A 14,625-nucleotide genomic window follows, 5' to 3' on the forward strand; every position below is an offset into this window, starting at 1 on the left:
GGTACCAGTTATTGCCAATAAATGATGTTCTGCTCTGGATACCCTGCCTTGTCTACCTTTCATCATTTTCATCTCAGGGGTCCACTGGCAATACCAAGCTGACAAAAGTGCTCAAATTCAAGTCACCAGCATTTTTGATGACTTAGAATCATAAGATAAAAGAATGTGGGACACTAAAATACAATAATTGATAACCAAACAGAAAAAAGACCACATTTGAATTTTCATGAGATGTGAGCATTTCAAGATAAAACAACTTCCTGCATTTTCGTTTCCTTATAATGTAAGAAAATAATCTGGTGCTTAGAACTCTAGTGTAAAGAGAAAATTCCATATTGTGAATCTCCCATAAATCAGATGGGAAACTATTTTCAGGCATAGATGTTTTCCTCCTCACCCCCCTCCACTGGTCCTCACCCAGAAACAAAATGTTGCCAAATATACAACAGACAGCTGTTCAAGAGCACAAGCCAACACTAAACCACTCTTCCACAGGTAAAATAAATTCTATTGTGCCTCTGCAAAGAATCAGATTATGCATGAAGCATCTAGGTAAACAGAGAGAAAATAAATTTCATCAATCCTTTTGAAGCCAAAAGAAAAATCAGTTAAGCAAAACACAACAGCATAACTACACTGTTCAGGTACCAAGCAAACTAACTATACTTTCAAGAAAATGAGAACAGGTTATCAGAAGTTGAGGCTTTTTGGTTTTTAAGCAAAGCATTCTGCCTCACCAGGAAACAGTAACGCCTCACACTGTAGGTTAAGATAAACACCCACTCAAATACAAAACGAAAAAATAATTATGGCATCAGTGTTGGTAGAAGACTTGGGAATTAATATTAATCAGGCTAGATACTTCATTATTTTATGGAATAAAATATATCTCATCATTGAAATTTTTAAAGGAATTTTAATGTTTGTGGTTTACATAACTCAATAGATATGAATTTTGAGACTTCATTAAATTAATGCAAATGAACAAGCAAATCTTCCACTCTCATAGTAGGGTAGGTCCTTAGATGGGGTTTACACAAAAGAGGGGTTTTTTTGTTGTTGATTATACCTTCTCTACTTAATTAGCTTTACATTTGCTTATATGACAAAGAAGTAATGCTGCCGCTACAGATTAGCTCTAGTCCTACAGATATCTTCATTACACATGTAATTTATTTACCATTACAATAAGAGGGTTAAAAGCTTTTTGCAACATCAGAAGAAAAATATTATCATAACCTGCAACACCACCAATGTATTACTATAAAGAATGACCTTTTTGACAGCATTCTTTGAGCATGGAACACAACTGATTTGAATTCATCATTTTAAAAGAAAGAAAGAATACAACTACCACCTTCCTAAGTCTCTGGCTGATAAAAATTAATGTTCTATCCTTGGACAAAACAACACTATACTACATACTTTGCTAACTATATATTGAACACTCATAGGTTCCATTTCTTTTTATCAGTAAAGTTTTGGATTGGGTCGGGTTTTTTTTTGGGGGGGGGGGGGGGCACTCTATTTTGTTCATTCTAACTTGGCGATCAAAGAATTTTTATTTTTACACTATTACAGAAGTGCATTTTTCTAGGTTTCCAAAACCACCTTATTCAACCTTCCCCATCTGTCACCATCTGCTTCTTTTTAGCATGTACTTTTTGTGTGATCACATAAGCATGTGAAAAATAACTAACATTCAGATGATTGTCTGCTGGTACATTTGAGGACTGGGCATAATAAAAGTGAACTGCCAAAACGTACTTAACACTTCTAATTTTGTTGGGTCTTGCATGTAAGCTACATTTGATTTTCAAACTGTTTTACAGTTGGAAAGTTGATCAGGTACTCTAACTCAACAGTAAAACTGAGACTACATAATTAGCTCAGCACTAAAAAGATTATATTGAAAGGGAGGAACAAAACCCAGAAATATATCCACACGAGTTCACACATCCCTCTTGACTGAGTCTGTCTGCACAATGTTGCCTGAGGCACAGGATAAGATGCTACAAGCAGCCTACTTCTGGACAGTCACAGCCTGTGTCTTCTCTCCAAGCTACCACAAGGACAAGGATAAAGGACTCTCATATTTACAAGGGTGTAAGAAATCTCATAGAAAATGCTTGGAGAAGCAAGGACACTAAGCCAAGGACAGAAATGCATAGAAACACAATGCAATTCCTTAACTGTGCAGCAGATACTGCTTCTAGCTTTAGGTGAAAAGTAATTGGAAAATACCATCATGGCACTAAAGCTGAATGATGGAGGTATCTGTTTCCAGGACTCTATTATGCTACAGCATAGCATTTCTGCTTAGAAATGTACTTCTTAATACAGTTTTCACAGGAAAAGAACAAAACAAGACTAAAGCCGGAGAAACAAAATTACCTCCAATCTTCCAAAAATACATTAACCTAACTTCATGAGAATTTCATACAGAAAATTCTTCCCATCTTTTTAGAGTAGCACCACTTACAGGCCTATCGGGTCTTTAGCAAAACCATATGAACCAGAATACCAGTATGTTTTTACTGATGCAGACAGTTTGGTAGAGTGTCTCATTATCCTTTCTCTAAAGAAAGAATTAACAGAAGTGAATAAAATGAAAAGAAGCACAATAAAACCAAGAACAGTCCCTTCCCCCAGATAAACCCGAACAACCAATCTTCCATTAGTGCTCACCAGAGGTAACAAAATGTGAGTGAGAACTTGCCCTCTAGAGCACAACGGAACTCTGAGCTCAACATACAGTTTCTTTTCCGCAATCTCTTTTTTTCCAAGTCCTAGAAGTTCATACTGGTCTTAAAAACTTGTGAATGCATATCCATGTTGCAACATCTTAACAGCAGCCTTCTCTTAATTTATGCCATTTCCACAAATTCCCTTTTCCATCCAGTAGTTCTAGAGGTGGAAAATAATGGCACACACCTATTATTTATATAAAAGTTGCATAGAATTTCAAAAAGCACATTACTTTGATGCCTCGATTACCTTCAAATGCAAATGAAATTTAACAGAAAAGGACATTAAAAGGAAATTGCGTAAGTCATGACAAAAATTATTCTGTCCTTCAATTCCTCTATATTCCTAACCAAACAACTCTTCAGCAAGCTTCTCTTCAGTTTTAAGTTGCTCATTAATTTCTCCTGCCATTTGTGTCTCTCTGCAACACATCTTCTTAGATTTTTCTACTTAGAAAAGATTAACAAAATAACATAATTGTCTTTAGTCCAAACTCTCTTTCCTGCCCAAAATCACATTTTTCCCCATAAGAAAAATCTTCTAATCTCTAATCTGTTTTCTGATCTACCAGTCTACCTGTGACACCATTCCATTCATTTCATTCATTTCCTTTCCCTCCTATTAGCTTCCCTTGCTATCTTCCTTCAGTTTACTCAAATTCTTTTCTCTACCCTGTAAGAAAAGGGAAAAAACAGGAAGAGGGAGAAAAAGGGAAAAAGGGGGGGAAGGGGAAAGAGGGGGTAAAAGGCTTCAGCTGTCCTACCCATGCAATTTCATTTTCCCTGTAGTACAGCGAGCTGAACTTTTAACATCCTCACCTAAGCTGATCTCTCTCAACCGGCCCACCTCAGTTTACCTGCAATGTTAACTGCTTTCATCAAGTTGTTCGCAAACAAGTGCCTTCCTCCTTTTCCCCACACTTTAGGGAGCTCTTCTTTAACACTGGCATTGCAACTTCTATCTGCATTAAAATCCCTGTTAAAAACAATGCTTTGTCATGATGCCTGCAAAAACTGGAAACATCCACTCCTGTTAGCCTCAGTGCATTTGAGTAGTTCCCTCTCTGCCTACACACACAGCACTTAGTTTCAACTCATATCAGACAAGTTATGTGATCATCATATTCTCACTCCAGAAAATTACCACACTGCCTTTGGCAAATATCCTGATCCAATCCAAGCAGGTGTTAAAAGAACAAAATAAATGTACAGCTGCACAAGTGACAAAATGCTTTTTCTGACTCTATTGTCAGCTTTTTGTAATCTGTATATACCACAACGCTCTTAGAAAATTCACTTCAATTCCTGAAAACATGGGAAAAGTGTGGGTTTTCTCTTGCTGTAAGCATGCCTGCTTTCCCTTGCTGAAATTCAGCCACTGAACTTTGATGGCCAGGTTCTAGATTATATCAAAGCCACATCCTTCCCAAAAAGAACAGCTGTAAGTAAGAAATTACGTGAAGTGTGAGGAGAGACAGCAGTTGCTTCTTGATAAAAGAGTTCTATCCTTCACTCCTTTGAGATAAAACTCGGGGAAATAATTGATTACACATGATCTCTCTCACTCTCTTTTTTAAAATAAAGATCACTAAAAAATACTGGCCAAACAAGCATTGTATAAATGATCTTACTATTTCCTTAGTTTTCACTGGTCTTATTTTAAAATAAGTTACAGGACATGCACATCTTCTCCTGTCTAGGGGTAAAGGCTATGAATCTGCTCCGGTCTTTTTCATTGTCACATACATTTGAGTGATTGTAACTGCATAAACTGTATTGAAATAGTTTGCTTTTTTAAATAAAATGCAACTGTTCTTATAGGAATGCATCCCTCTAATCTGTACATATGAACAATTTTGTACATATTCATCCACCTAATCTGCACTTTTATACTAACAAAACATAACAATATCCTACCATTTTCCCTGTTATTAGAACAGACCTACACACCATTGATCATCTACATCTTTTAAAGAGTCATTTGAATGACACCAATAAAGTCCCTTACAGACTTGTTCAGAGTCCAAACAACTTCTCTCCTGTTATTAAAAAGATTTAAAATTTCAAAAGTAATTTCTGGTATTTAAAGCTTGTCTCTCCCATGACACCAAAACTTAGTACCATATTTGACTGCTCTCCTATAACAAAGACTGTGCGCTTAGTCCTAAGAACTTGAACAGAAATACAGAGATCCAGAAACTGTAATCTCATCTAAGAAAACATCCTCATAAATTATCAGAACCCAAAAAACTTTTATTTCTGTACCCAAGTAGCTTCATTTCCTGAATGTTCTATTAAAGAAAGTCTGCACCAATCTGTATCTTTACTAGCACCTTTACAGTCAACTGAAAACTATCAAAATCCAAAATGCTTTTAAAAGACTCACAGGTGTATTTACTAGTACTTTCTCAGTTTTATTCTTTCTTTTTTAAGCATGTGATACTGCCTGTAAAAGACATGTGGTCCTGTCCTGCCTTTGCCCCTCCAAAACTGCAAGAGAAGCATTTTTTGGAGAAAAAAAAAAAAAAAAAACACCATACATCTCTGTTACCTAAATGGGATAACAAAATGGGATAACAATTCATCTTTTTCTCATTGGATATATGAATAGTTTCTGACACCACAATGAGCCCTAATGTGACAGCTTGCTTTGAAGAATAACAACGGAAACAGACTTCTAAGAAATAGTCTCTTCATCCTGAAAAGCTACTAAGTGAGAAATCATAGCATATTTTATACCTTTTAAATGGGGAATACCACAGATTCTTACAGCAGAGGGAAATATTAAGTACCACTACATTTAAACACACACAAAAAAAATTAGGCTTGTGTTAGTTCTACTGCAGATGATAAGAGTAATTCCACTATTTATCACACAACCAAATTATTCTCAAAAAACTATATAATTTCACAAACAAAAAGTTACTTGCTCACTCTTCAGTAAGTGTGACAAATGCACATCTGTACTGTCAACAAATATAATCCCTGCTATTTGGCAGTGGCAACTATTTTCTTCCTACAGGATGAGTTTGTACCCTACTGTCTTTTATGCTTGGCACATAGTGATGCAAGACAAACACAGCCAATGCTGTTTTAATTTTCTTTAGACCATAGAAAACTGGTGTTGGATAACAGGGAAGGACTAGGAGAGCAGAATAGAAAGGGAATGCACCTATGGACCACTTAGCCAAAAGCCCTGAGCACCCTGAACAACTCAGCGTGTGGTGAAGGTGCACATAAATTTCCATATGGGTTCCACAAATGATAAAGCAGTGGTGGTCCAGAATTCTATCTCCACAGATGAAAATTGATTCTAACCTGGCAAGTTCATTACAGTTTTTTCCTGTGGCCCACTGTCCATTTGATCTCTGCATGGACAGGGGCATTTTTCTGGATCTGCTAAGCACCTACACAGCCAGTGTCAGGCCCAATATGAGAGGTCAGGCCCTATCAAATGTGAGGTGAAAGAGCTTTTCAACAGAGGGTCAGAAGGACTATTTCGATCTCAGAAGTATAATGTCTGTGAGGGAAATGCAGCAACAGGTAGGCTTATTAACTGATCAAGAGTAATTCTGAAATTGCCTTGGGTAATAATTCTGTATCAATCCACAAAGATACCTTCACCTGAGAGAATGTCATGCAAGGAGGAAATACACCTTAATCTGTCTTAGCTACTTCCCATTTTACTGTTGGAAGCATCTGTAACCTAGTTTTCGTAAAACAATGAAATAGTGAGCAGGACTCTATGCCCCAAGCAATGGTGCAAAAGGCCTTGGGAAAACCAAGTTTGGAACCAAAACCACAATGCAGAATTAATACAAAATAAAATATGAAGTCAATTCTCAGGCTGGGTATAGATTCCCACCAGTGCAATGCTCCTGGTCAGCTGCCTCCTGGGTGGTAGGCAGCAGCCTCAGGCTGCCCCTGTGTGTTACACAGTACGCTGTTCTAGTGTCCTCTACCACCAGCCAGAAAGTACATGGGAAACTGAACTAAAAAACCTGCAGAAGGGATGCATCCATCACAGCTGACACAGATGAAAAAAAAGGATGCAAGGGTATTACTAAAAGGACAGACAATTAATAGATTCCTCCACATAACCGGAGAATGAATATCTTGCTTCTAAAGAAAGGCTGAAAGGCCTTTAAACTTACCATGACCAGGCAAAACATAAGTATATGCTGCCATTTGTCTTGGGATAGACAGGCAGGAATTCAGGGTGGTAACAGGATTAAAATCCAGTTGTAACATTAGGTTCTCATGCTCTGAAGTTTGTCACAAGAAAATCTTTGGCACCTGATAATGATTTCTGTGGCCCGAACTGCAAAGAGAAGTGATTTTTGAGCATTCATTCTCTGAAACGTGCACAAATAGACTGGAGGGCCCAGACTCTTGATGGTCCCTTTAACAGTCAGCTGCCCTGACAAAAATAGATGCAATTGTCTCAGGTGAGCGACTATCCAGCTAAAGGTGTTGACTCTTCTTATGCCATATCTGTAACTTGTCTAGGTTTCTTGCTCAAAACCCTTCATTTCTGAAGGAATAGGGAATGAGTTCCCTTGCTTCCAAGGTTAATGAAGAGTCAATTTCCTTCAGACTGATTTTTACAGTGTGGGTCTCCAAAAATACCCAAAATGAGAGCAGAGCAGAGAAGTGGGGCTTCTACAGAATAGAAGAGCAAACTGGATCAAGTAACTTGTGCTGACTGTCTAAAACCCAGAATGATGCCTTGCCAAGTTTGATGAAAGAGAGCTAACATGTTTTCAAAAGAGAGAGGAGGACAAGCAGATAAAAGCAACTGAATGGATATTTGCACCCTTAGAAGATGTCTTTAAGACTGCTGACAAGAAAACAATGAGGGGGTAAGAGCTGGCACACACAAGACAAGTGGCCACTGTACCAAGTCAAACAGGCAGATTTGCAACTTCTTCTAAGTAGCCACAAAAGACTCAAAGCAGGCCAAAAACAGTGCTGGAATTCTTAACTGTAGATGACTGCTGAGCATCTCTGCACTAAACACAAAGGAGAAGTCATAAATTGCCAAACAGATTAGCAACAATCCATACCCAAGTCTTCCTTGGAATCTGCCAGAGGCAATTCTGTGAAAGAGGCCAGGTATCAGTGAGTTTATCTTCATAGCTCACGTAGTTTATGACTCACCAAACAGCTGAAATGAACACATTTAGCCAACCAAATTATTTAGGTACCTCAAACCTTCAGAGTGACAGTATGACTGTTCAGATTTCTCTTCACTGCAGAAAGAATCAAGGAAGATAGTACCAGATAGATGAAAAGAAAGTTAGTGGCTCCTAAAAATACTGATGTTTCCTTTACTGTTGGAGAAAGAATGTATCAAAGGATCTTGCTATGATCCAAAATGGTTTCATTACCTCAACCTACCTTACTGATTTACAGCCAACTATTAGAAGTTTCAATTTCCTCCGTGATTGGAAACTGAAAGGGACTTTAAGAGATTTAGAAAGACTCTCAAACCCACAAACCTAGCCATCCTAAAATCCTGATTTCCAGGCAGCACTATCCAGAAGGTGATGTGTACCTGTTTCTTTGACATTCTTTAATTGTAAGGTTTAGAATAAAAAACAAAATGCAAACAAAATTGCTTGTTGAAACAAGACTCCAGGGCTTGTGGCTGCTACTCTGGATTCAGTACTGCTGAAAATAAGAGAATAAAGAGCTATGTGTAATCCGTGCCTCCTCCCTTCAAACTAAGGCACATTGTTCTTCAAAGACAATATACAGTAACAAGACTATATTGTAGTGCTGAGTTGTTGCAAGAGGTGGGAAACCCTTCTGAAAACTCCTTAAAACTTTCTTATGGTAGGACTGAAGGGCCTTTTAAAGACCTTTAGGTTGACTAGGAAGTTATCTCAGTGTCAGGGTTGGACTATGTCAATTAACAATTTTGAATGCTGACAAGAGTGGAAACCAGGGCTAATTCAGCATCCACAGAATTCTCATCATTAAGTAAAAAAATTAGGCTGTCTTTCATATCAATACTGGAGCTGCATTTGGCAGCCCCTGAGGAGAGGCAGGGTGACATTTCTGAGCACCACAACCAGTACTGTTGACTGAAGCCAGGCAGGACAAAAACACAATCCTGGTTGTCCTTCCCTTGCCATTTTTCATCAGTGGCAGAGCTGTCAGCACTAATACTGGAGATCATTTGGATGAGTTGAGCTTCTACAACAGACTCGCAAGTGGCCAAGCCAGAGCTGCAAGAGGAACAATGTCCTGATGTCCATCTTTTTATCAATCCTTGAGGAGTGTGATGCTTGGCACTCTGAGCGCCAGTTAATGGTAAAGATGGGGTGGCATACTCCTAGTATGTAAGCCACTTCTGCTTACATACTAAGAAACAGCCAGTTTTGGTGCCCATCTCAACCAGTTCTGAGGTTGATACACTCAACTGCTTTTAGCAGAAATACCTAAATTTCAAATCCCTCTCCCTGCAACCAGGGAATTCGGATAAAACCCATCAAACTTAGTACCCTCCTATTCCCCCTCGCCTCCACTGAGGCTATATAAAATGCTCGTTACACAGCTCAGTTAAGCAGGATCATATGTTCCAAGTGACAGACAGATGGAAGATTATTTTTGAAGAAATCATTGGAAGATAACAACTTTAACAGAGGAAGGCAAACATGAGAAGGAAAAGGCACATTAGAGGCCTTTTTAAACACTAAGAAGCAGAGCATCAATATATACACAATCACCACAAAGAATAGCAGCACATTCCATTCCAAATAACAGCTATAGAGTATTAACCAGGCAGACTGGCAGTCTAAAATTAAATGGAAAAGAAACTTTTTATACAGTATTATAAGAAAATATTCTAAATCATACCTCAGGTGCCAGGTATTCTGGAGTACCACAGAATGTCTTCATAGTTGCTGCGTCTGTGATTCCTTCTTTGCAAAGTCCAAAATCTGTAATTTTTATGTGTCCATCTTTATCCAACATTAGATTTTCTAACTGTGTGTTGGGGAGAAAAATATTCCCTTAGTATTTCTTAACAGATTGATGCATTACATCAATTTTGTAAGAAAAGAGTTATTCCCTGCAACAGAATGTAATTCATTTGTAGTTAAAAAAAAAAAAAATACAGCATTTACTATATTACGGCATTTAACAGTGTTTACTGCCATACAAGTTACATGATTATTTAATGCTTTAACACAACTTACAATAGTAAATCTCCAGTCAATGACCTCATAGGTTTCCTTTGCTCTAACATGACATCCACTGATCAAGATACCTTTTATTTTCTACACTGTCATGAAACAGTATGTATCCATAAATCCTTAAAATACCCCCATCTTCCAGAACTTTTTCAATAATAGACAGAACTGGGGATAGGGCAGCTCCTGATAAAAAAGCCCCTGAGGTAAATTCCTCCTTGTCTACTTGCAAAGGACACTTCTTAAATGGTGAATATATACCTCTGCATGCTTTGCATTGCTTTTTAAATATATGATTCTTGCTTTGAAATGTGAAAACATTCAAAATAATGCCTAATATCACGTTCCCAAAAGGTTTTCATCAGCCATACTTGAAATACAGATAGAATTGAAATTTTTCTCAAGAGAAAATTGTTTGGGTTTTTTTCAAATTATAAGGTATGTAGTGAAAGTACCAACATAGAACAATCATAGCCCTGTCTTTCTAAGTCTGCATAAAGCCTGAAATACAATTCAAAGGTATAGATTTTCTGTTGAGTCTAAGTGTGTTACAAAGAAAATGTAGAATAGATAACACAAGAAATAGAAGATTAATGATGTCGAACTCCTCTTTCCTTATTATTTAGAATTTAAATTAAAAACTGTCACCAATCATTCCTTGACCAGACAATTCCATTTTCCCAGGATGTCACAGCATTTCACATTATTACAACAGATTCTGCTACAAGCAGGTAACCCAGAATTTTGTTTTCTGTTTGCCCCCCTGAGCAGAACTTGCCTACCATTGCCTCCTTCTCCTCGGTTCCTGTACAAAGGATTGCATGAGTGAATTCCATTACTGTGCACGTATAACAGAAAAGCACAATTTCCTGTACATGAAATTAAAGGCTTGACACAGAAATAAAATTGTCTCATCATGGAATTTCGAGGTTCCTCCCACACAAGTTAGAAAATGTTCCTGTTGAAAACAGAGGTTATTTTTCCATAGAACATAGTTATAATGTGTCACAGAGTACCTGGAGCAACAGAGTACCAGGCAACTGCATATGCTGGCAAGTCTAAGACAAACTACATTCCATTAATAGAAATCCTTCCCAAGATATAAAAAGACAAAATAATTTTTTTGTCTTTTGAAATCAATGCCAAAATTCTTTTTCTGTTGAAGTATGCTGAATTGTTCTAAATGTTTCCAAAGCATACAGAAACACCTCTTTGCTGAGATAAAAAGAGTGCAGTCACATTGTCCCAATTCACCACTTCCCTTGTTTAGGGACTTTGAGAATTGTATTTGATATTTGTGCTGAAATCTAAGTTAAGTTATAAGTAACAGGGCAGGGAGTGGGGAGGATGAGGATCAGAAGTTTAAATCTCCTCCAAGTGTTGCTACTATGGTATCCTGTTTCATTTTTTAATCAAGGTAAAGTCAGGGAACGTACCCATCTAGAGATTACTATATCAAATGACTTCCTCTAGCACACACAGAACTTAAAACTGAACACAGATTTTTTTTTTCCCCATTAACTCTGAATAGTGCAACTTTATAATTACTTTGTGTTTGTCCCCATAGTCTCTGCAAAAACAAAAATTTGATTACTTTTTTTTCTTTCTTTTTTTACCTTGAGATCACGGTACACAATCTTCCCAGAATGCAGATAGTCCAGGGCAGAGACAATTTCTGCACCATAGAAGCGTGTGCGGTCCTCTGAGAACACCCGCTCTCTCGACAAATGGAAAAACAGCTGCAGGGTAAACAGCAGGGACAGGATTGTAATAATTACTGATTTAGTGGGGGAAATTAACACAAACATAAAACACCTCTCATCACCATATTGTGATGATAGATAGTGTACTCTCAGTGGACACTCAGCACTCTTAGACAGCAGCTGGCTTATCTTTTCCAGGTTTCCAAAGGGAGAAAGCGAGCTGTTAAATCAGCGTTTTAATCAATATACCAATCTTGTTTAAGGCATTCTGCTTGCTACTCATTTAACCTTCAGTTACCAGAGGAAAAAAAAAAAGTATGCAACAGCATCATTCTGTTCTTTTCCCTCTGCCACTTCCTCAGATTTTTGCTTTAAGCCACTGAGAAATATCACTAAAATGTACAGATTTGGGGTTTTCTTCATGTTTTTCAGTGCTTTAGTAATTTCTTTGAACTGAAAAAAAGTCTAGTTCTTCAGTAGATTTGGACTGAACAGGTGAACTGGCATTTTACAAACCACATGTGCATACTGCTAGCAATAGTGGCCACTAGAAAAAGCAAATCAACAACTGCTTAGGGCTTATAAAAACAAATCTATGCATTTAGTGTACTTCTTTGCTACAATGTAAACATTGCTTTGGGTGTTTTGTCTCTTCCTTAACACTTTCAAAGTAACAGCACTTTGCAGACCCTTTAAAGCCTTTCAGCAAAAAACAATAGTCACTATGTATTGCCAGTAATTTCAGCTGCAACGTGTAAGATGAAACTCTGTAAGGTTGTCAGTATCTTAATGGATAAAACATCATCCTCAGAACTTGGAACAACATCTAAAAAAGCACATTTTGGCTATTCAATTCAAATGTTTTCTAAAATGGTGAGTTTTAATTACTGTTTAAAGCAAGTTGGGGCTATTCCTCAAGCAAAGATTAGTGAGTATATTTCTGTATTCTTCTTGAAACCAGATCGGCCCTGTAACAATGTTTTTGGCTTCACCACAGGAGCTAACAATCAGCAAAATACAAAATATGTTATCATTTATAAATTAAATATAGACAGTGAAATCCACAACAACTATGCATGCTGGGTTTTTTTTACTGTTTAAAGTATCAAGTAGATGAGAATTCTGAAATTGCAAGGTAGGTTAAAAAGAAACCCAAAAGCTAACCAATAAAAAAAAGCCAATGATGTGCTTAATCTGTCTTTATCACATCCTATTTTATGCCTTTAGAAAATCTACACCATTCACATGGCACAGAACAGTGGAGGAATTACTGCAGCTATTTTCAGTGGGTGGACTTCTGGATGTGGCACTTGGGGATTGGGTTTAGGGGTGATTATGGTGGTGCTGAGTTGATGGCTGGACTAAATAATCTTGAAGTTTGCTTCAAACCTTGATAATCCCGTGACTTTTCGAAACATAATTAAAAAGTCACTGCTATGAACTAGAAGGCAACTTCTTTCCTGAGAACTGTAATTCACAATAGGTGTATCACCTTTGTCTTAGCTTAAACAAACTTCCCAGAAAACTGAGCCTCTTGGCAGCATATATCTGTATAAGCAGAGACTTCACAGAACACAGAAACTGCACTAGGATTTAAAGAAAATATTTAAAATTTTGTTCGTTGTATCTGGATTCCCCTTTCAGCTTCTTTTCCAGTGCTCAGGACACCCTGAATAAAAATGGCAAACCTGCATGACAAAAAGGATCTTTATTTTGTAGGTGTGTCTGTTGCTCCTGTTGCTTGTTCCCCTGCTTAGGCACCAATCTCTGGTGGGAGTGAGCCCTCCCTGTAGTGACTTGGTCTCTGTACTGATGGCTGCCTAATGGTCAGTGCAATCACAAGACTCATCCACACTAAGCAACCAAGTCTCACTTCATTAAATGCCTCATGTATTACCAAATTGGGAAAAGAACAAGTACATTTCCCAATTTGGGTAGTCCTTTCCACACATTTTCACAGTATTTAAATAGAAAATAAATACCGCTAAGTAGAATTATATTCACATAAAGCAAAAACAAAATTTATGTAATTTATGCTTTTATGTCTGTTTCATGGTCTCTTTCATAAATAATGAGCTAGTGTTACTCATTTTTAAGAGGGCTTTTTTGTTTTGATGGATTGAAAGTAATTAAAAATGTAGGTCAACACACTCTGAAAATTTATAACTTCCAGTTAGCTCTACATTCGTATCTATTCTAAAGGACTATTGCAATTTTCTGTTTGAAAGAGACTAGTCCAGTAGCTGAACAGCAGTCTTAGAAAATTCTAAAACTTCAGGATACTTGACACCAACACATTTATTTTAGTTTCCATTAAAAAAGTGGCCTAAATCTGAATGTGAAAGTTGATAGCCCAACAAGTTAATATACAAAAAAAATTGCTTTCTTTAGTGTTTATTTCAAGAAGATTATTAATATTAATTAAAAATACTACCTTCAAAGTAAAATGACCAGCTAGAAACAACTAACAACAGTTCTGTGTTTTTCGAAGAAACTGTGAGCTTCTGAGTCAGCTTATTTCAAAGTATATGTGACACTACAGTCACTCTTCTTCATATTATTATAGCAGCTAACAGAGCTGTCACCAAACCATACTTGCTAGTTTTGAATGAAGAATGTACATTTAGATATAAAAATGCACACTAAAAGCGCATTCATACACTCAGCTATATGCTAAAGATATTAAGAGGATTCTAAAATTAAAATAGGGAAAGCAGGGTGATTACAGGGGGATTACAGCATAATTTTCAGCTAATTATTTAGTTGGTTGACTGTTTCATAATAATTCTGCGACTGTGTTCTATTTACAGCTGTCAGAACAGGAAGATTATATTTATTAAGTCAGAGAAGGAAAAGACAAAATGTGATGGAAGGTTATAAAAAAGGTTTCCAACATTTTCACTATTTATTGATTTACAGTTATTAAAGATGTGGTATAAAATCACTGGAATTGCAACAGAAATAGCTTTGGCACAA

The 14,625-nt window shown here is 37.1% G+C and overlaps 1 protein-coding gene across 4 annotated transcripts in view; it reads right to left on the reverse strand.

The window, feature by feature from the left end:
- Positions 1-14,625, reverse strand: part of AKT3 (AKT serine/threonine kinase 3) — a 154,373-nt gene that overhangs the window by 29,577 nt on the left and 110,171 nt on the right. For all 4 annotated transcript variants that reach the window (XR_006015213.1, XM_042023010.1, XM_042023011.1 and 1 more), the window contains 2 exons: positions 11,563-11,685; positions 9,612-9,740 (listed from right to left, as the gene is read on the reverse strand). Coding sequence is in view for 3 of the 4 variants with exons in the window: in XM_042023010.1 (XP_041878944.1) it covers positions 9,612-9,740; positions 11,563-11,685 (252 nt within the window). In the remaining variant the exon portion in view is untranslated. The remainder of the gene's footprint in view (positions 1-9,611; positions 9,741-11,562; positions 11,686-14,625) is intronic.

The sequence above is a fragment of the Corvus kubaryi genome, unplaced genomic scaffold (genome assembly GCF_017639235.1).
Source record: "Corvus kubaryi isolate FWS band 111438036 unplaced genomic scaffold, C.kubaryi_AGA036_p1.0 37232, whole genome shotgun sequence".
NCBI classification, from domain to species: Eukaryota; Metazoa; Chordata; class Aves; order Passeriformes; family Corvidae; genus Corvus; species Corvus kubaryi.